This window comes from Herpailurus yagouaroundi, unplaced genomic scaffold, assembly GCF_014898765.1.
Source record: "Herpailurus yagouaroundi ecotype Mexico unplaced genomic scaffold, PumYag 197, whole genome shotgun sequence".
In the NCBI taxonomy this organism is placed as follows: domain Eukaryota; kingdom Metazoa; phylum Chordata; class Mammalia; order Carnivora; family Felidae; genus Herpailurus; species Herpailurus yagouaroundi.
The window spans coordinates 13,769,491-13,792,711 of NW_024412428.1; the positions used below are offsets into that span (position 1 = coordinate 13,769,491).

General features: G+C 39.8%; 2 protein-coding genes across 12 annotated transcripts in view; one reads left to right on the forward strand and one right to left on the reverse strand.

Moving 5' to 3' along the window:
* The window catches only part of NBEA (neurobeachin), a 689,863-nt gene that overhangs the window by 471,232 nt on the left and 195,410 nt on the right, over positions 1-23,221 (forward strand). For all 11 annotated transcript variants that reach the window (XM_040448178.1, XM_040448180.1, XM_040448182.1 and 8 more), the window contains one exon: positions 8,774-8,910. In XM_040448178.1, the coding sequence (XP_040304112.1) occupies positions 8,774-8,910 (137 nt within the window). The remainder of the gene's footprint in view (positions 1-8,773; positions 8,911-23,221) is intronic.
* MAB21L1 (mab-21 like 1) lies at positions 10,210-13,453 on the reverse strand. Its single transcript, XM_040448190.1, has one exon. It carries the CDS (start codon positions 12,576-12,578, stop codon positions 11,499-11,501), a length of 1,080 nt encoding a protein of 359 aa, XP_040304124.1. The 5' UTR covers positions 12,579-13,453; the 3' UTR covers positions 10,210-11,498.

The following is a 23,221-nucleotide window of genomic DNA, read 5'->3' on the forward strand; positions in this document are numbered from 1 at the left end:
GGAGAGGAGGATGACGTTGATTGGTTTAGCTTGGTCAGATGGCTATCTGACATTTTCAAACGGTTGTCAAGGTTTGGAATTTGAGAGCCAATGTTGGACATAGAGTTTATAATTAAAACACTGAAATCACCCAAGGAAAGTGAGAATACATATGGAGAAGAGCAGCAGGCCAAAGTCAGAACCCACCAAGGGTACTAACAAGGAAGTCAGGCACTAAGAGAACAATAAAGAACAGTATGCTCTAGAAGTCAAAGAACTCTCCTCTTGTTCAACATTTTTCACACTGATACTCCTTAGGACACAGGTATTTTGAAATATGCTAATGAGGGGGGAGTATCGCTAAATGTGTTTGGAAAACTCTGGGTTTAAATATACAATGTTATGCAGAGTTTTTTTTGGGCTGATGGATAGATTTTCTGAGCTTTTAACACATGAATTCACATGTGCTCCTCTGCCACTGTGGCCTAAGTAGAGGATAAAAGTGCAGGCAAAAGGAGTGAACAGGGGTGGAGAACTAAGAAGGAGAAGCTGATGTGTAGAAACTTAACAAAGGAGGGCAGGGCAAAGATAAGACAGTAGCTAGAGGGGGCAGGGAGGGTAGGACCAAACCCCAGGTAGAGTGAGTAACTGGTTTGAACAGGATGAAAGATACATTTTCTGAAACTGGGGGAAAAAAGAGAGAGAGAAAGATAATGACAAATGCAGAGGCAGAAAAGTCTCAGATGGAGGAAGGCATCAAGGTAAATGACAAATTTTCATTTTTCTCCAAAATATGAATACTTCATTTATTACCGAAGCAGGATGGACAGATGTTCATAGTGAATTTTCTAGGAAGGAACCATATATCTAATCATCTTCTCAACAAGATGTGTGACCACAAAAAAAGGATAAACACCACCGTGCCACACTGTAGTATCTGAGCTTTAATCATTGATTCCTTAACCTGAAACATCTCACATTCACAACTTGGTATGTGTTTTCAATTTCACATCATACTGTCCCTCCCCCTTCACATGTCCTAATCACTGGCCAGTCTTACTTCTCCTGTACACATACTGCAGCTGTGTGTTTGTTCAAACTCTTCTGCTCTGCTTACAATGCTCTTCCCCCTCGTATCCATCTGTCCACATCCTACCCATCCATTACAGCTCACTTCAAATACCATTGCCATCATCCTGTCCCAATTACAGCTATCCCCCCAAAAAAGGCTGGGTGGAAACCATCACGGTTCAGTGAATGTCTATGGAATTTTTTTTTTCTGTCCCTTCCTTGTTGGGAGGCATGTATACATAACAGCCCTGACTTTGAAGTCAGATAACCAGGGCAGAATCTTGTCTCTACCATTTACTAGTTGTATGACCTTCCCTAAATTACTTCACCACTTCGTCTCATTTCCTATCTGTGAAATGGACACAATAGCAGTTCCTGCATACCATAGGTTTGTTGTTATGAGGAACAAATGAGATCAGTTCATGTAAAGTGCTTTAACAATGCTTAGATAGCTTTTCTCCTTTATGTCATTACCGCGTGTATATATTTCTTACCTCTACGATGTACTATAAGCTCTCGAGTAAAATTCATGTCTCATACTTTAGTCTGTGCTCTCTTAGTACCCAAAACAGTGAATAATTTTTGTTGACCACATGAATGAATGAATGGATGCTGAGTTAAGTATGTTTCTCTAAGCATTTAAATTATAAGGAGGGAACAACTTAGTAGGAAAACTATGGCAGTTATAACATTATGCCATTAAAAAAAAATAATAGTATACATGTACATAGCTACAATGACCAATTACATTATAACCCTTGTTGGTTTTCAGCATATCTTTTACTTATGTTTTCTCTAAAATGCAGTGTCTTTCATATTTTTAAAGCACAACTTGAAATGAATTCCAGAAAAATGTAAAGGGTGTGATCTGTTAATGTGTCTTTTTACTAGTACATCCACATGCAATAATGGTGTATTTCTTTTTCTATTTTCAATTCCATAAAGATATATTGCATACCATGCAACAGCCACTGTGTTAGAGGAAGAAGGTAACACCCTTTTCTTTAAGTAGCTTATGCCAAATGGGAGGATAGACGTTTAAATACATATATGAAATATATTATAAGGCTGCAGTAAACGTGCACCCATGAAGGCTAGGCCCTTACTCCACCCAAGGGTACAAAGACTTGGTCCTCCTGGTCCAATAGATTTAAATCATCTCCTCTGGTTTATTCACTCATCTAGTCCAGTAGGAATTTACTCTTCTCAATCATTAAATGATATCCTCGTGCCATAAAAGAGTCACTACACTTCCAGAAAGTAAAAAATGTATTCCATATGTTGAACTAAATGTGATATAACTAGAAACACAAATCTCATCTGGATCACCTAGTGAATCAAAAGACAGAACAAATGAGCACAACGAACATTAAAATGATCGCTGTTTCTTAGTAAATTTTTGTGCTAAAAATAACTCAGTTAAAATTTACTTAGCGTATATATGCTTTATAAGTTTTTTTTCCTATAAAATTACTCATTGCCTTTGTGGAAAATGCACGGGTTTTTGTTGACTTATTTTTTATAGAAAAAATTATCTGTTCTACAAATATATTGGAAAACCTAAATGGTAGGTTAAAATTAGAGCCTATCAGATTATCTCTTGGTTCATTTAAAAATTATTTATTATAAACATGCTAAATAAGATGAGATGCTAGATAATGTTAGTGCAGAAATAGGTGTTCTACCATGATGAACAAATATTTTGTTAAAATGCAGTTTTCTATTGCTCTTATATAGAGGGCTCCATTCTTTCTGTTTCCATTTCAGACTGTGTTGCGTTTTACCACAGGTAGCTTTACTCAGATCTGAAGACCTTGATGTGGTTCTTAAACACGTGTATAATTTTGTACAATAATAATCTAAGGAAACCAGTGTATTATGGGGATGGTTGGTTATTGTCCATCTCAATCTAAAAATAGATTACGTTTGGGGCACCTGCGTGGCTCAGTTGGTTAAGTATCCGACTTCGGCTCAGGTCATGATCCCATAGTCCATGAGTTCGAGCCCCATGTCGGGCTCTGTGCTGTCAGTTCAGAGCCTGGAGCCTGCATCGGATTCTGTGTCTGCCTCTCTCTCTCTCTGCCCCTCCCCACTCACGCTCTGTCTCTCTCTGTCTCTCAAAAATAAACGTTAAAAAAAAATTTTTTTTAAATAAAAATAGATTACATTTGGGGCACCGGGGTGGCTCAGTTGGCTGAGCATCCAACTCCAGATTTCAGCTCAGGTCATGATCTCACTATTGGTTCAGTAGATCCCTTCTTAAGGCTCTGTGCTATCAGCATGGAGTCTGCTTGGGATTTTGTCTGTCCCTCTCTCTCTGACCTTCCTCTACTCATGTGTCTATGTGTTCTCTCTCTCTCTCTCTCTCTCTCTCTCTCTCTCTCTCTCTCTTTCTCAAATAAATAAACTTAGAAATATGTATAAATAAAGGCAGATTATGTTCAAGAAGTCACCAAAGAGCTTAAGAAGCTACTTCTTGGACACAGTGAGCTTTGTAAAAAATTCAGGTTTATAGAGTGTTTGTAATCAATAGTGTGTGTGTGTGTGTTTGGGAGGGAAGGAGGGAGAGAATAATGCTGGAAGTTAAATTCATAACTCTTGCGATGTGTATTCCATTAGTTGTTCACATTATATTTTTTTGATTCAAGCATAAACATTCTATAACTATTTTCCTGCAAGAAGTTTTTGAAAGCTTCAGAGGATTATTATTCTGAAATTATATTTGGACCACTATCAATATTTTCTGTACATAAAGAAAAGAGTCACTGTCTAGAGATTTTGTTACTATCCTATCTTTTTTCTTGGGGAATTTCAAATGCTTGAAATCAGGGAACTATCCTGGCTAATAGAAATCTCAGATCTTAACATTTCCTCTTAACTCCCTCTCCCCCAGGCACATACACAAACACCTCCATTTTCTTTATGCCTAAAGCTTTCCTAAGATTTCAAAACAAAGTCCCAGCTCTCTTATATTCTTCATTAGTTCCCTTTAAGTTGTTTTGAGATTAAAGCATGTTATTCCTTGAATTCTATGGGGAAAATGTTTTCTTTAAATTGATATTGCCATACTTAAAAGTAATAGAAGTTCATTGCAGGTAGATACTTTACATGTGTTCAGCTACTCACTCTAGGAGTTTTTCCTACAAATTGTATCATATTATAGAAGAAATTGTAAAGATTACTTCCATATTAAAATTTTATCTTAATTGTTTTTGGAATGATACCTTCTTCCACTAAACAAAGGATTTCAGATTAGTTCTTTTTCTTGTAAGTAATGTCAGGATTTTAAGTTTAATGATTTTATAAAGATTAGTCAATGTTTATTATCCCCCAAATAATTACCTTCTGCATGTTCCTAGAGCAAACTGAATATGTAGTTTTAAAGTAATTGAGGTTGAAGAAAATCTATCTAGTTAATAAAACTTTTATTAACATTAAACTAAGTTTAGAAAGTATTCAAGTGATACTAAAATTCATTGTAACTTCATGTACACTAAATATAGGTTTGGCCAGTTGAAATTCATCAAATAATTATAATGATGCCAATTTTCATTCAACTTCAGCTCTTTGTCCCTATATAGTCTTCGTTGTACTTTATATTGAAACTTGTAAAGAATCTTAGCCTTGTTTGAAAAATTAATTGCCATAGTTGCCTGTTAATGCCTGTTAGTATGTTACTGACACCCCTAAAAATGACTAATTCCTGTATGTGAGAAAAAGAAAAGCAGCCCTTGACCTCTGGAAACTTGCCTGACCCTTATAAGGAAGCCCAGTATTGTCAGGAGCTAGTATGGAGCTCATAGCTAGGCCCTGGTGTTTTCTTATTGGTCATAAACAATCTCACAGAACACCAGCATCAGACAAGAACTCATGATGATGATGTGAGGCAAAAAATAACTTTATAATTTTGTGCAAGCATTGACAAAAGCAAGGTCACTCTGCATACCACCTAAATATCAAACATTCCCCCACCCATCTCCTGGTTTATATGGGGGACTGCTGCTTCTTTGCTAATTATAGCTTTAGCCTAGATCTTGCCCTCCATCCCTCTAGATAAGATTTATTAAGACCCATAATCACAGAATTATCCCTGCTTCCCGACAGAGCCCAACTCAGAGCAAATCCAAGCTCCTTGAACTCTTCTCAGAATCACTTAACCAAAGCCCATATCCTACAAAGTCCCTTATGAAGTTGCCCGTTTCTCCCTCACTGCACTGAGCAGTAAACCTGACTTCTTCAGCTACACATGTGTTCCTGGCGGTCTTTGACAAGAGGGTATTGACACATCCATAGCCCCCAAAACTGTCAACATTGAACTAGTAGTTAAGTAAAAATGATGTAAAAGAACCTTGTACACTGTAAAGCTTTATTAGAAAGTTGATGTATTATTAAGATTTCCAGACTTGGAATTTTGTTTTCAGTGGAATCATCCAAACCCACAAGTATTTTTTAACATTCTACTTTTTAAATATATTTGATGAATAGTTCCCTTTCCAAATATAAAACATGTGTATTTTCTACTCTAGGTTTACCATCTCAACTGATTAAAGATGGTGTAACTCTCAAGAGAAGTTCATTCATTTAAACATTCTTTTCATTATGCTTGGGTGATCTTTGTTCTAGTTCAGATTTTAAATTAGCATTGAAATGAATGTCAAGTAGTATCCCTATCCTTTCAGAAATAGTGATGGATCAATATTTCTTAAACATTACCTGCCAACTCTAAAAGCAAATAACGCTTATTGTTGCTTTCGTCACCACTTTAGATGGTGGCGTTTTAAACTGCTGTGTTCTACGCATCAGTATGGGGGAGGAGGTTCTGACCCCCCCCCATCTGTTTAATGGCCATCACTAGACTTCAGTAGGTGCTAAGAACATTATTGTAACATATCCTTTATTGCCATAATAGTGGTTGGAATGGATATACCTACATTCAGTCCGGAACTCACCACACCAAGCAAAGTTGGGAAGTTGAATTTGTACCCAGTCATCTTCCAGGACAGAGTCTGCAAGATCGCCATCTTTCTGGGATCCACAGATGCTGCCCTCTTTAAACTGTTTTTATTTGAAAAGGGATCCCAGGTTTTCACATGGAAAATCTCCCACATGGAAGATCTGGTTTGTGATGGTGTCTTATGTAAACATTTTAATATCAGATCCCTAAAATCCAGAGGCTCCCCCAAAAGGGATTAAAACATAATCCCCTCTCTCTATTGCTGTAGTGGATTAACTGTGTATTCTCTCTGCGGCTGGTTTGCTCCCTGAAGGCTGCAACAAAAAGACTCGGTGCTCCTTAAACATGCTATGGAATTGGAAGTTGTAATTGGAGATTTCCAAAGGACAGGGGTAAAAATGACACACTATTAAGGCTGAATGTTTCATGACGCCTCTTTCTGAAAGAAGAACCAGTTCGAAGTCCTTTTATAAGCCCCCAGAAAATCTCAGTTCAATAGAATCAGATTGGAGTAAAAGCAGAGGCAAGCGCAGTGTCCTTTCGGAAATGCAGAGAATCCAGTAGAGAGAATGTGTTCCCTGTGAAAAGTTCACGGAGACGTGTATTTAGAATCCGTAATATATTTCAGTAAATCACTGTATATGGTTTTGATAATGTGTTTCGTGATTTTTTTTCAATTTCTCCCAATTTAATTGCTTGAATATGTTAAATTACTCTTTAAGAAAAAGGAATAGTTCGCCATTTTAAATGTTTTTGACCATTCTTCGTCTCCAAATGCCAGAAACCTCTATTAAACCAGAAGTCACTAGCCTTCGCTGTATATATAGCATGACGACTTTTGTAAGGTTTTAGCAAGGCCCAACGATGTATAAGAAGGCACTGTTTTCAATGTCAGTCACATCACCTTCTTTCTCACCTCGCCCCAGTCGAGAGTAAGCCTCCAGTCAAGATCTCTCCAGAAAGGAAATAGGAAAAGTGGCATCCACTGGAGCGTCCTGGTGGCTCAAGGGTTAAGGGAGCGGTTCGAACCGGCCCGAGCGTTGGGGGATTCCGAGGAGGACGCGGGAGGCAGGAGGCGCCGCGGAGCGCGCGCACAGACCCTCCAATAAACACAAAGGAGGGCCTGGGGAATAGAAACCCAAATCCACTTGTAATCGTACAAGAGATTCGGGCATAATTACTTGAGCAACCTAGATTAAGATTGATGAGCCTTTAAAGTGGCGCTTCAGATCGACCGCCTCGCCCTTTGGAAAGAAAAACCTTGTGCAGCCGAGATGGACCCCGACTCCGCTTGGCTACGCGGCGGGAACTGGAGGCCCGGGACCCAGGCCGGGAGTGCGCGCGCCCCGGGGCCGGGCCCCCCGGTGCGGGCTCGGGGGGTACCGAGGGCAATAAACTAACCGAAAGGGCTTCGCGTTAGTGTGACCCAGGCGGTCAGCTCGGGGGTGAAGGCTGACACTGACGCAGTTGGCTTCCTGTCCACCCGGTTAGGCGCGACCGAAGCCGGCCGAGAGCCCTCTCCGTGCCTCCCGCGGCAGAAACGGCCCGGCTTTGTGCAGGACGGTAGCGGCCTCGGGGCGCACGCCTCCCTGGGAACGTGAACTTCCCCGCAGTCCCCGGGCCCCGCCGGGTCGGGCCTGCCAGCGGTGGCCTCGGCGGTGGTGGCGCGAGCGGGTCTCACCGCGAGGAGCCGCCGCCGAGGGGCCCGAGCCCGAGCGGCCGCAGGGGACCTGCCTTTTTATTGCCTTTATCCGACTGTGACTCGTTTGACTATGTGCATTTCAGGGCGTGGGGGGAGATGGAGGGGGGAAGGAATGGAGGGGAATTTAAGGCGCCCTTGCTACAAAAAAAAAAAAAAAAAAGAGAGAGAGAAGAACAATTAAAAAAAGAAGAATTTCTGTGTTCCATGTCTGTGTTTTCAGTACAGGATAGCAAAGAGTGCCTCCCCTTTCGGGGAATCGTAAAGGGGCAGTTAAGTGATCCCCTTTGAATTAATATTCTAAAACGTAATTTTCAACATTAACTCAGATTGAGGGAATTCGAAGTAGGCACACTTTCTGAGACATCTTTTCCTGAATATTAGTTTCTCTAGTTTCAAAAGTTGAGAAATAGCACTTTTGGCACGCTTTTCTGAGAATCGCCTTGTTCGAGCGTCTTACAATTTCATCACTTTTGACTGATTCTCTGTGAAAATCACAGCTACGATTTTCTTTTCTACATAAGAAATGTACTTAATATCCTTGTGTGTGTGTGTGTACGTGCGTATGTGGCGCGGCTTAGGACGCCGATGTGAATCTTCATGCAAGTTGCAAACCCGTTAGTTAGTACAGTGGAATTCATACATCCAGATCCTGTACCCCTTCACACCCTCCCGCCCATCCTTGGGGAACTCCGCTGCCCAGTGGAGCGGGCTTTCCCGGATGGCTGGCCTTTGGGGGCAGTGCTGACTGCCTAGGGTCTCCCAAAGCCGGTGGTGCCCCACGGAGAATCGGGGCATTTGTGGGATTTCTAGGCGGAGGTTACCAACTCTCTTGCTAAGGGTCACTTATTCCCTCTTGGGGCTTTATAGGATTCTGTATCTCTACTCTCGTTATAAGATAATGTGCAAAAGCTAAGCAGACCTTATCTCACACGAGAGGAGCTGGCCGCATGACCACAGGCACCATTTTCTTAGTACATCTTTAAAAATAAAGACCTGCGGCACCCTTCGGGAGGGAGCGGGAGAGGGCCACAGGGATTCAGCCTGACTCCGGTGCCCTTGTCTTTCAGGCCCAGTGGTTCTCAGTACCCCAGCCCAGCTCATCGCTCCTGTGGTGGTGGCCAAGGGGACTCTCTCCATCACCACGACAGAAATCTACTTCGAGGTAGATGAGGATGATCCTGCCTTCAAGAAGATCGACACGAAAGTGAGTTAGAGTGATTCTGTAAACAGTCCTGGTGGCTTTGTGGCAGGAAGTGGTTTTCAATTTTGCTTGGTTTTAAATGACAGTGGGGGAGGGGAGCATGTTTCCATCTTTGTCATAGGAAATAAAATGAATGAAATAACACATGCTCTATTTTATGGGACTGAAGAATATATTAATGATTTTAAATCCCGTGTTACCAGAGCATGCTCATTTTAATACTTTCTACATGAGAGCCTTTGTCTGCACTTGGGTAGATTTCATAGTTAAGCCAATTGTTCAAAGTCTCTGGGGTACAGCATCCCAAGCTCTTTGGGAAGACTGGGAAGGTTTTTCTGAAATACCTTAAGATCACTTTTAATTTCCAGACGTGTACATTGAAATGTGAATTATTATTCATTAAAAGGTTATAAGGAAACTGGGGGGGGGGGCGAGGTGGCATTTAAATATAAATTCATCTCCATTATTACATCCATTTTTCATCTCCTGAAATAAGAATGCACTTTACATGTGAATTTAAGAGCAGGAGAAACTAATTCTCTAAGAAGCATCGATTTCAAGTGTATAGGTCATATATACTAGCAATCAGATGTTTAAAGTTTGTGTTCTTCTGTGGGTGTAATGCCAGAAGATACATATTTGGACAATTTGATATGCATAAATATTTATTTAGTATATCTTATTGTGCAGATTTTAAAACCTGATGTTGGGACAGCTCTACACCTCTGCACTTTCTTTTCAAATCAATGTGATTGTTGTTTTAACTTTTATGTTACCCTGCAGTTTGTAAACTTTTCTGAGGTTAAGAATTCAAGTGTCCTGCTAGATATCCAAGCATCAGTATACAAAAGATCTTCCTTTGCAAGCTTTATCAGAAGCAATTATTCTAAAATAGTCAAAGACAAATGCTCCCACAGATTCAGAACTTTATTATTTGTATTTAATTTTTGTATAGAAATAAAGTATTATAAAACACGATTTGTAGAAGAGGAACTGAAACTCCAAAATCTACCCTCACCTGAATTAACTGCCTACCTTAGGGCCTGTAGGTGGTTAGCTCTCAGCACTTGTTGACTATTAAAATACTTGGAAGGACAGTCAAAGGACTTCTTACACTTCTGGCTCCCAAAGGATGGAATGTTTAAAATGAGCTGAAATGTAGTGTATTTGATTTTTAAATAATTTAAAGTTTGTCTTTATGCTTTTATCATTAGCTTGCCCTACAAAGGAAAAATAAATTTTGGGTTTCTGATTAACTTGTTCAGCTAATGGAACACTAACTGCATAAAATAAGATTTGACATAAAGTGGTCAGAAATAATCTTTATTTTATTAGCATAGTTAGTTTTCATATACAAATTTTGAAACTTTCATTGTGACTTTGAGTTCACTTTCTCTGAGTCAGATTTTTAACTCCACAGTCTTTGCTGTCATGACATATTTTTTTCCTTATATTATCAGAAATGCTACAGAACCTAGTCCAGAAGAGCAGACTTTCAAGGGTAGATTTAAATCTGTCTGTCATAGAAAGAAATAGTCTTATAAGTAGATCATTAGCTTCTGTAGCCGTACAAAGAGTTTTCTCCGGTATTTTAAGGTTTTATTTTTAATAATTCCATTAGCACACTCCTCAAAATGTTTAAGATACTCAGGTGGGTTCAGTTTCCAAAATGAAGCGTTACATCTTTTGATAGAAAAACAATTTAAAGTGAGACACAACAACTTTTATTTACTTCATTTATTAGCTTCTAATTAAATAAAAACCAGCAACAGAAATTAAAATCTAAGTCACAAAAGTAGTTATCCAGTGTATTTCAAGTGCATTTTCAAATATATAATTCAGATATTCAAGCGTTATTATATAAGCTGAATTCAAATTTCTTTGAATATATTTAAATAACATTTCAAGTATATTTATGGAATGTTAGAAATAGAACAAGCATTATATTTGAAACAAAATGTAAACTTTTTTAAAGTTCAGACACTTTCAAAGACAGATAAAAGTACCGGGAGGAAATCTACCTTTAAATGGTATCTTTGTTAGCGGAAAATGTCTGGAAGTATCCAAAACAGCAATTTAACTTCTGTTCACCAAATCACAAGACACCAACATCCACACGTTCAAAGACAATGTGAGATCACAATATTTGTTACAAACCAAAATATACATTACACTTTCCTTCAGATGGCATATCCAAATGGTGTTTACTCACAGACAGATGCACCTAAATCACCAGGATTGCTATAATCCTTTGATAGCTGGGCAGAGTGTTCTCTGTGGTCTTGCATTACAGCCGGGTTGCTTTCCGGGTGTTACTGTGTACTTTTCGAGGACGATAAGAAATCCTTTGTAAAAGAAGTCTTCTAATACTTGTGGGTTTGCGTTTTTCTCTATCCGCTTTCCCTACTTCTTCTTCTCCCCTTGGAGGGGTGGGTGAGATGATGCCTAAACATTGTACTGTTATTCCTTTTTAAGGAAGAGATTGTTTGCACTGACAAGTGGAATATTAGATAGGAATCGACCAGGAAGTTTACACCGAAGTAGGTCTTTGAGAAGAGCAATCACATTTCGGCTCTTGACAAAACGGTCCTCTAAAGTTTCTCCAAACTTTTCGGGTTGGTCAGGATCTCTCTCGCCAGTCGCCACGTTTGTTTGGCAGCGTTCTCCAGAGCCGAATGAGGTTTGCCTTGGAACAGATCTAAGTTCGGGAGGAAGTAGTGAGGACACCGCCGGCACTGCAGGCAGGAGATAAGTTGCAGCAAAATCCCGTTAAGCCGATCACCCAGGCAGGACTCGTCCCAGTCCGACTCCCGGGGATGCTTTTCACACTCGTAGGAAACCAGAGTCTTCATGTGGTAATTGTTGAGGGGCTGGCCGGGCAGTTCGAGGTGCCGATCCCGCAAGGTTTTGAGGATGGAGAGGCATTTCTTCCTGCAGCCCCCCATCTGCAGTCTGTTCTCCGCTTCCGCGAACTGCAGCACCCAGGCGTCGCTCTCGGCCGAGCTCTGTTTGCCGGCCAGGGAGTGGCACTCCTTGGACAGGAGATTGAACCCTTCCGCTTTGACCTCCGCCACCCGGTTGGGTCCCGGCCAGGGGATGTGGGGAAGCGGCCAGTGGGCAGCACTCCTGGGCCAGATGCCGGTGCACTTAAAGGCCGGGGTGATCTGCACCACGTACCTATCTCGGATTCGCAGTTTCACTTCGCTGGTGTCTGCCACCATTTTCACCACGTCCCTGTAGCTGCATTTGTCCACCGCCTGGGCCACCAGCGTCTGGAACCTGGACCGGATCTTGCGCGCCGAGAGGTAGCCGGAGGCGGTGATGAATTCCACCCAGAGGGACATGCTCCTCTTGCGCCCGTCGCTCAGCTTCAGCACCGCGCAGCCGGGCAGCGAGCCGTCGTCCACAAAGTTGAACACCCCCATCTGGTTCAGGTAAAGCACCACCTCAAACTCGGTGGGGGAGATGACCTCGAGGCCCTCGTAGCGATTGTCCATCTCGTTGAGAGAGCTGATGAAGCGGGGCTCCTGGACCTCCACTTCTTTCAGGACGTCGGAAACGACTTTGCAGACTTCGCGGATCGTCTTGGCGATGGCAGCCTTCCTGGCCTGGCACTTCTCGTTGTAGTATTTATTCAGATGGTACACCAGCTTGGCCTGGGCCGCGATCATGTTGGGGCAGAGATCCGGATTGTACACCGGAGTCTCGCAGTAAGCTGTGGGATCCAATGCGGCTGCTAGAGCTGGAGCCAACTTCGGTGGAGAAACGGGCCGCCGCGCTCAGAAACGCACCCAAACGCTCTCCGACGTGCTGCCGCGCTGGACTCCCAGCCCGCTGCTCTCCCCCCTTCCTTTTATCTTTGAGCCCGGACGGCCTGAAAGTGAAAGCCTGCTCTCCCCCCACCCCCCTCTCTCGGTCTTTCTTCCTCCTTTAAAGGATCCTTGTGCGAGAGAAACGCAAGGAGAGATCACCTTCTCAGTAGTGAAAACAAAAGTTGCGCCGAGACCCAGCAAAGCTCCTCCCGTAGCCAAAATAACCGGCCCTCTCCGTATTTATTGACGCCTTCCCGCAATCATCGTGTCTGCCGGACTGTTAATCAGACGGAGGAAAAGTGTGCGGAGTGTGTGTCGGGGGTGAGTGTGCGTGTGTCTGTGTCAGAAGAAGCTGCTGTTGGTTTGTCTAAGAGCCCAGATGCACTCGTGTGGAAATTATAAAGGCAGGGCCAGGCAGGCTGGCGGCCAATCGCCACTGGGCTCGTCACGACAGCCTCCTTCAGCTCCAACCCGGCTAATTAATCCCCCCTCGTGGATATAGGCACACAAACTAAAGGTAGGAGGCTGCTGCCGGCAGAAAACCACCCAGGCCACCTAGACAGTTTTGGAAATCAAGAGGAATCTCTCGGCTTTGGTATTAATGGAAGCATATTGACGTTTTGAAAAGACTTGGCAAAGTGCTTCTCTTCTGTGTTGGAAAAAAAAAAAAAAAAGCCCTGCTTGTCTTTTTACCGCGGAAATGCAAATACAGGTGTATTAATGGTCATCCATCAATTAGTGAACTAGATGGGGTCTTCTAAAACCAAAGTCACTAACTTGCATTTAGAATAAGATAATTAACGTCTCTTAATCCTGGAGGTCTTTTAAAATGCAGGTTGAGAGCTCACTGTTGCACGTCTGTGCGAGTTGGCTTTAGATGGACTGATGCCTGTGTAATTTTTTGGATGTTCCTATAATGTCAGAATGTTGCTGTTGTTGTTGTTGTTGTTGTTGTTGTTGTTGTTTTAATGTTATGCAGCGTTTTAACTCTGGTTTTTCCTCATTTGCAGTGGTTGAAAGGAGTCTGAAAATTACTGTTTTGTTAGACGTTGTCTACTGCTCTTTTAAGTTAGGATGTTTAAAAAAATGTTTAGGATCACTCCCCCTCTGTCCCCAACTGCAGCCCTCTTTGTACTTCGGTTGACTTGCCAACATAATCAGGACACTGAGTTTTGTACGCACTGGTAGAAAGCTTTAAAAAATGACTTCTCTGTGTGATCGAGAGACTGTTGTAACGTGAGTTCCTAGTGGGCTGGGTTTTAATACGTGAAATGAAGGCGAGATCATAGAGATGAGACCTAGTGGCAGATAACTGTTCCAAAAATTCTCAGGCTCGGGGTTTCTGGCTTGCCTATTGATGTGTAATTCAGGATATACCTCCTCTCCTAAGTGTCCGTAGTGGTGACCTGACAGACTTCTAATTTTATACGATTTCATGTGATTTGATTGAGGGAAAAATCAGTTACGATTGTAAAAGAAAACTAATCTGCAGTCATCCAGGGTGTTAAAATTTAAATGCCGTTTCGGAAAACTTTGAAAGAAAAATCGACATGTCCAAATTTTGGAACCTTGATACAGGAGGGGGGAATGGATTTATGTAGAACATGTTTTTGGTTTTGTTTTCTGGTGATACCAATTGTGTCCTTCATGTACAGGAAAGGAGATAAATACTACTTAGGGACTATGTAGTGGTTTTAAAACCCAGGCAGATTTTTAATGCCTACCTTTAATTTAGATGTCGTGTCTTTAAGATTAACAATATTTCCAGCCTAATCTTGTAACTCCTGGTAACAGGTTTGTAGGCACTTTCTTTCAGAGCCACTTTCAACAAGATCTTGTTCAGGGCTCCCACTTTTTACCTGAGCTTTTGATTTTTTTTTTTTTTTTTTTTTTTTTTTTTTTTTTTTTTTGCACAGGTACAAGCATCACAAAGGCACCTATTATTTCCTTTCTCCTTATCCAAGAGTGATAGGTTCCAGATTTAGCTTAAAACAATACATTAGATTTGGGGCTCATGGCATCCATCTACTCTATTCCCCAGGAACCTTCCATTCCCTGGGGAGCAGGGACTGGGAACACGCGAACAGCTCCTCCCCACTTTGCAGGCTCTGCGGGTGAACGCACTGCTACCTTTTGGCAGTTGGAAGAGGAAGAAGAGGAGGCAAATCCGAACCTCAGAACCCGAGGCCAAGAAGGCGAAGATGCGCCTTGGTCTCAGGGGAAAAGCCGCCTCTGGCCCTCACCCAGCGTCTGTCCCCTCTCTCCCGCTGCTCCGCACTTCCAAGCCAGCCTCCTTTCCTCTCTCTGTTCCGTGGGGTTTTTTTTTTTTTTTACCTGAGTGCGCGTTATTCTAAGCCTTACTCGGTGTCCTCGGCTTCTCCGCGTCCGCTCCAGGCCACGGCCTCTGCCCGCGCATCCCTCAGCCCCGCCGTCGCCCGGGCCCACGTGCGCCCGCAGCCTAGCCCCGCGCTTTCTCGTCGGCGGCCGCGGGCCCCTGCGCCCAGCGCTCTGTCCCTTGGGTGCGGACCAGAGTTGCTCGGCCAGGACCTCGTCCCTCGATTTGCTGGGCCACCTGCAAGTACCCCGGCCGCCGAGGACGTGCGGCCTGGGACGCGGAGGCCCCGGGGTCGTGTGGGGGGACCGTGGCGCGGCGGTCCGGGTGGGTCTAACGCGAGGGACGCGAGGGGCGCCCGGCCGGCCTCGCTGGAGCCAAGCGCGCAGGTGGCGCATCTTCGGGGCTCGCTGTGCGGCTTAATTGGGTTAAAGCGAAGCTAAACACCGAAGCACTTTGTGCAAACTAATTGGTGTAACCGGGGCCTTTTCACTAACGATTTGCACTTTGAAGAAGAAAAATGGATGGTGAGAAAAGGACTAAGAAAGTCGTTAGTCCTAGAATGTTCCAGGCAAGTGAAGTCATTCAGTTCCAAGGACGCCGGGACTGTGTTTTCCGAGCTGCTTCCCCCAGCACCCTTGACGCTGGGAGCTGACAGTGATTTACATAACACAGGATTCACCCACCCGCTGTTATCACTGTAGGTGAACTGGGCACCCTAGAATAATACTCGAGCGCAAGTACTGCTTGTTGCTGCAACACAGTGATTTTCTATCACACTGAACACGCGAAATGAATTGCCTTCTGTAGCTGAATCCTTTCAGTGATCTCAGACACCTCTCATTGTTGAAGGGAAAATTAAACTATCCGAGGAGTGTGTTTTCTATCCCTTAATTTTTTTTTTTTTTTTGTTTTAAGGAAATGACCTATGGAGAAGAATTTACAATATATAGTATACATTTATGTAATTCAGCCGCGTTTTTGGAGGTAGTTTTGTGGGAGCAACTTAGTTATTTTATAAGATTTTTTTGTGAAATATCACTTGACCTATTGAACTAGTTATTTCAAATGATTATTTACTACCTGGGGATGGCTTGAAATCAATTTATTTACTTATGTGAGAAGTTATAAAAACAACTCTAATGATTTCAGTCTTGTATTATTATTTTTTTTTACTATAAATATAATCTTAGTAGTTAGTACTAGAGTAAAAGCTTGTGCGTGTCCAATGCTTTAGGATATAAATGCTGAATTGTTTTCAGTGCTTTGCTATGCAGTCATCTTTGACGTGAGCTAATAATAGAATGATAATTGAAGAAAACTGACCTAATTGAAGGAAAAAGGAAAAAAAAGCCAAGAATCTCATGATTTAATGATAGTTTGAGATGCTTACATTTGAATGATATTTGGGATTTTAAGGTCTAACTGGCTTGACTTTTTCATTTCATTTACTTAGGTTACTAGGCAGCCTTGACTTAAAGTGTATCATTTAGGAAAAGAATCCAAAAAAGTCACCAACACACCATTATCATAAATTTTAGTGGTATTAATGAATACAAAACAATTAAATATTATGGTCCTTAACGTTTCAAAACATTCAAAATAACGATGGCAAAATAATTTTTCCTGAGGTCCTGTTTCCTAAGTAACTTATTCCCCCTTCTGTAATCCTACTTAATTTGTATGGGATACACAATGTAATGTGTAAATAGTCACCTTATTAGGTTTAAAGAAAAACTATTACCTTGAGAAATGCAGAAATGCAGGAATGCAAGGCTTCTGTGTTTAAAAAAACTAATTTAAATTTGAATTACATGTTCATGAATTTAAGCAATTGTGGCCTTTCATCTGGAAAAATGTGTCTGTTAGAGAATATACATATACATGTTAAATGCTCACATAGATATTGTTTTGTGTTTTTTATATCTGCTGGCTGCTATTCTATTCGCAAGTATTCATGAACTTAAAGTTTTATTTTTTTAATATGTGCTTATTACACTGGGGAGATAAAAAGAATATGAAGTTGAGTTTATTAAATTATTTATCCCTACTGCTGGAGTGGCTTTGAAGGCTCATTGTACGCATCTGATTTCTACCTCCCCCCACTTCGTTTTTTAAATGCACCCAGGCTATTTCATCTGTTTCATTCTGCCAGACACAATATATTTCTTTTTTTACACTAGAGAAATTAAAGACAGATATTTGTGCAGGGTTTTCTCTATGTGTCACATTAAATAAAGTAAAATAGAGGCAGTTTTTCTGGTAATCTAATTTGATGGCATCTATACCTTTCTTCTTGTTGTGACTCCTCGTATAAGAACACTTGAAACAAAATAGCTTGAGAGCTTCAAAAGTTTCCATGATTTCTTAAAACAATTATTTCATATTTTAATATCAGGTTTGTGAAACGGTGAAGCCGAGAATTGAGGTCACTGTTGGCACAATCTAGACCCTATTTTATTTCTTCAACCAGAGAGCATCCTGATAATTGAAGCTTTTTTAAAAAAAATTATTTCCTTAATTCTTCACTTGAATGATCAAGGCTATGGCCTCACTTTTCCTCATCCCTCTAGTACACATCAGATAGTCAACATTGGTTGTGGGGTGTACTTTTCTTCCGTACAGTGTTGCTTAGTAAACTTGTTATTGGTGCTAATAAATGTTGAAAAGAAAGTAACTTTGAGATTCAAGATGGAAGTTAGAAGTGTACCTACTAGATTTGCGGATTTGCAGTCATTCTGGGTAATTCCAACCAAAGCCTTTCTCTGGGCAGAAAAAAGAAAATGGAAGGACTGGGTTATTCAGACAGTTGTCCATTTCCTCACTTCATTTGAATGTGTACATATTGGTGTAGGATGTTTTAAGTTGCATCTATGAACTGAAAAATTGGGGGGGTGGAGGGTTATCAACCAGAAGATATTCTTATTGCTCAAAATAGAATGTGATCTCTTTACTCTTTCCAGAAATTTAAGGATATTGGGATCAATCATTTATTTATTGAGTGTTATGTAGGAAGTGTTGATTACAATGTTCCAGTTCCTCATAGACCCTTCAGAAAGTCACTGTTAATCTTTATAATCTAGAAAATTCGAATTCATGTTGTTAGATTTCAGCCTCTATTTTTCCTTTGGATATTATAGGAATATTCTGGCAAGATAAATGGGCTCACATGGTTCTTTTCTTTACGAATATATGAAAACTAGGTATTCCTTAACCCATAATTCACATGGATTTACTGACATTTGTGTATATATGACCACAACCTTGGTACTCTTAGCACATTTGCGTTTTATTGCACTTAGAGAAAACAATGGAATCAAATGTGATTAGTGTCTTAATCTGTACATCTGTAGTGGGTCATCCAGGACTGCATAGCTCTCATTACTGTCCCATACTGTATGTGATTAAGCCACTGGAAATATTCAACATGACCTTGAGGCTAGAGTATGGTATAGAGATAATCAACATTCAGTGATTGCATGTCTAAAATAACCTTTTCTAGATCTAATTTACCGTTTTGGAGCTTACTTTTTCATGAACGAAGCAATTCCTCTAAACCAGGATTTATTATTTTTTTAATGATTAGCAACAGGAGTGATAATTTAAGAGAATAATTACATTGAATAAAAAAACTATTATTTCTTATCATATATATATTTTTATATAATAAATAAGTGCTTTATAGAAAATGAAGGAAATGAGTTTATGAATAGGAATTTTCTTTATCGTTTTTTTTTTTAGACGTAGAGATTACGAACATCCGAGAATACACCACCTAAAGAATGATTTCATTTCCACCTATGTGTGATTAGTTTCACTCCTCTAATAATACACATTTTAGTATACAAGTACGTATTATTTCTAAAAAGCCCAATTTTCCATGTTTGTCAAAAATATCAAGTCAGAAGTATTCATAAGTAGTCCATACTTTCTGGTCTACGTGTTTATTCCTATTGTCTACACATCTAGATCAAATCAAAAGCATGAAGAGCACAGAGTTTGTAAGACATAGTCTTTCTAATAAGAAAATTTGAAACCAATGAAGTAGAAAGTATAGTTTTATTTGATTTTTATGTGAACTCTATTTTTTTATTATTGAAGCCAGGTTTACTGATGTGTATTTTGTGTACAGAACTATCCTTTTCTATGGTTTTTTCCCCATGAATGTGCCATTCTGTGAGTTTTAACAAATATATACAGTCATATCATGCTGGCACCAACAGAATATTTCCATTGCCACAAGTTTCCTCATGCCCCTATTTTATTTTTTCATTCATAAATTCTGTGATTCATTTATAAATACCTGGGTGTTTTACTTTTCTCTCAAAAAATCTTTAGATTGTAAATCTATTTTTATTCCTCTAGAAATTATTTATTTTTATCATGTTTCTAATTTAAGGCCAGTTTTAATCAGATCACACTGACGTAGAGGCAGAGTATGAAATGATACTTCAGAGAGATAAGCAATAGGCTTACAATTTTTGTTTGACCTGAAGGTTGTTTGAATTTAATGTATATCACCTTTACGCTTGGTAAAAGATTCATTTTTGAAAGGAACTGCTAAGATTTGTTACGTTGGTATGAATGTACATATTGGACTTATGAATATAGCTTATAGTTTGCACGTCAAAATATGTATTGAGAAACAGGGATTCCTTATGTAAGTTAGCAACATTTGAGGCATATTGGTAATGTCACTAGCTTTATGTCACTGGGGAAATAAATCTCTCGGCATTTAAATTACATTGTACATTATATTTCGGTAAATTAATCCTCCCTTTGAGTGGTGGGGGACAAGGCCAAGGAGTTTATTAGAGCTAATATTAATTAATATATATACATTCTTGAAACATATACCTCTAATCCTAATTTTATATAAATATACATTGTCATTGAAATTTAGATGGCTATAAAGACTCCAAGCAAAGAATTCTTAAATTATAGGAGAGCAGACATATTCATTGACAACGATGTTCTTTGAAGTATTTTGCCTTTTTACAACTTGGAATAGTACAACTAGTCTTCTGTTTCTTTCCCCAAGATATAAAATTATTTAAATGCTTTCTGTTTTATATTTTTATTTGGCAATTACAATACAAATTTTAATGTTATGCATGCTTACAGCCCTATTAAGAAAGAAGTTATTGCTTTCTTAATAATCTTAAGCCATTTTTAGAAAGTATACTCTTTTTTATGGTTTGCAAAATAGCCTGTGCATGCAGGCTGTGTGTACACACACACACACACACACACACACACACACACACACACAGACATCCCCAGTATTTCAGATAATAAAAGATTGAATTGGCCTGTATACATTTGTTTTAACCTGTTAAAAGGAAACAGCTACTAAATATAGGATTCTTGCCACCAGGATGTAACATCACACTGCAAGTTTATTCCATGATAACCTATACAGTTTTCAATAATACCTTAAGAGACTGAGGCTAAATAGACTTTTAAAATAATAATAACTGGAAGTTCTAACAGTATTTATCCAGACACATCCACTGTGGCAGTTTTGAATATCATAAGATTTTAATTGTGAATGAGAAGTTTAAACATTGCTAGCCATTCTGTCCATGTAAATACAAATATACTTAGCTCCATCACTCACATACCTAATATGTGTGTGTATCCATAAAAACACTTTCATATATTTAAAATTGTTTTCTGCTTTCTTGCAAAGACAATGGTTAAATTTTTTGTGCAACCTGAACCTGTATTTGATAAGCAAATTGCATAACTCTCTGGGGGGGGGAAATTTTAGGGTTTTTTTTTTCTGGTTTTGGGGTTTTGCTTTTTGTTGTGTTTTTTTTTTTTTCTTTTACTAGCAAATTCAGTTCTTCATTTGTTTTGCTCTCCACGCTGCATTAGCACAGTTTTCCCCTGTGTACATCTGCCAGTGTACAATTTAGCCACGGGCATCTGTAGACCTTGTGGTGATCAGTATTGCAGGCAAAAGCCATATGTGTTTAAATAAAAAAAAAATCTCTTTATTTCATTTGCTATTTTAACTGGATGGATAACTTTTGTGCCTCAAGACAGAAGAAGAAAAAATACAGAAATAATTAATTGCCTCTATTCTTGAGGCAGTTTCATTTCCCCTCCAATATGGAATGCTTGTCAGCTTTCCTGATAAATGACTGCATGTATTTGCATAGATTTTACATTAACACAAAAATTAGTTTTATTTGTGGAAAACTAGTTTACATAATAATATAAAACCTAGTGTTATTGATTATGTTTGCAAACATTGATGATTTTTTAAAGGGGTTGTAGCATACCTATTTTTCAAAGACCTGATCAACCTATTTTTTAACTTAAACTTTCTTTTGCTTTATACGGTTTTGCACGAACAAGACAAACATTCATAAAATGTTAGTTTTAGAAATTCTTTTCTGGCCATATGAACCACAACTTGTTTCAGGCCCACAATTAGTAACCTTCAATTGGTAAGAAGATTCTGATTTTAAACTTTGGCCGAGGATTATTTTTAAATACTTATTACCGATTGTATACACCTCGGACGGTTGGAGGATTGCATCTGTGTGAATGATTTTAATTTTCGTATTCATGTTCTCGAAAGGATGGGTCCTCTACTGGGTGTGTAGTCGAGCTCACTCCTGAGACGTTATGAACTGTTTACAACCAAATTTAAAATATCACTGAGAATTATTCTCTCCATCTTCATTCTGTTGCCTTGAGTGTACTTAATCGTTGATCACCCTGATCCAACCTTGAGAGAAACAGTGTGCCAGAGCGATTTGGGTACTGCAGACAATTCTTGCTCTCTAAGTGGCAGGCAGTGGATGTTTATTCATACGGCAATCCGGCATCTTGTTGACTAGAGGCAACCTGCTAACTATGTGCTATCATCGTATTATCCATGTTACGGAAAATTCAAATATGTTCACTGCTGTTAGTTACATCACAAAGCTTTTTTATAAAATATACTTGATCCTCAAGAAACCTCCTACACTTAATGGCAACCTAAACCAAGAGTCTCTCTGCCACTTCTTGATTCTGGGACACCCTGGGTGCCAGCTGTCACAGCTCAGCTAATGATGACAAATGCCCCTCTCTATGCAGATTGCAAAGCTTGCAGGCTGCTGTGAAAGGCGACCAGATTACCTTTCTTCAGATAGTAACTTAACCTTTTAAACTCATGTCAGAATGAAATTATCAGCTGTGATTTTCAATATCTGTATCTTTAAAAAACAAAAATCAGGACAAGATCAAATCGCAGACTCACTTTTTAAAAATTCTTCCAATTTTTGTATAATTTACATGGCTTTATCCGTGAAGGCCGTAATATTCTTAAATGAGAAACTCTAGGTAAAATATACTTTACAGCAGCATGAGAGTGTATATTTGAACTCCGCATATAACTCAGGTAGTGTGAATTACTGAGAGAATTATCAGTATTGTTTAGGCTACAAAATAGGCTGGGGTGGAATTTTGAGAGAAAAAATGTATTCTCTCCTTATCTTCACCTGAGTGGTAAAACGTCTGTACTCCTGCTGGGTGTATAGACCCAGCCTGTTCTGGATAAATTTTTATATCATTTCCCTAAAACTCTGTGGATTGTTCCAAAATGATTTAGAGAATAATTATTGTTAACGATTGTTTTCCCTATTTCCAAACTTGAGCTTCTGTTTTAGGTTTCTAATTTGTTGTACAGAAACTTGTTGTCATATTTTGATACATACACCTACATGGATTTTTCAAAACAGTAATGAACGCTGTTAACCATGATGTAATGCGGGGGGTTAAATTGCCTGTTAAATGAGATAATACAATTGCAACGTTCTTTTAGATTTACAAAAGACTTTTATATGCATTAATTCACTTGAAACTTAAAATACTTCTATGACTTGAGAGAAACGGGTGATATGGAAGGGGGACCAAGACTTCGTGAGTATTTGATCACATTTAATCTTCACAACAAATATTAGTTCCCATTTACAGGGAGAGACTGAGGTTTAGAAAGGTTAAGTGTGTTACCGAGGGTCGCATAAGTAATTACAGAACGAGGTTTGTCTGCCTGCAGCTGCTTTTAGCACTGCAGCGTCTAGACTTGTGTATCGCAGAGGCATATACGTTTGCATGGAGGCATGGGGCGTGCGTGTATGTCCTGTCTGTACCCAGAGATAATTTTCGGCAA

Coding starts and splice junctions, on each gene's coding strand:
- MAB21L1 (XM_040448190.1), bottom strand. CDS start 12,578: ATGATCGCGGCCCAGGCCAAGCTGGTGTACCATCTGAATAAATACTAC.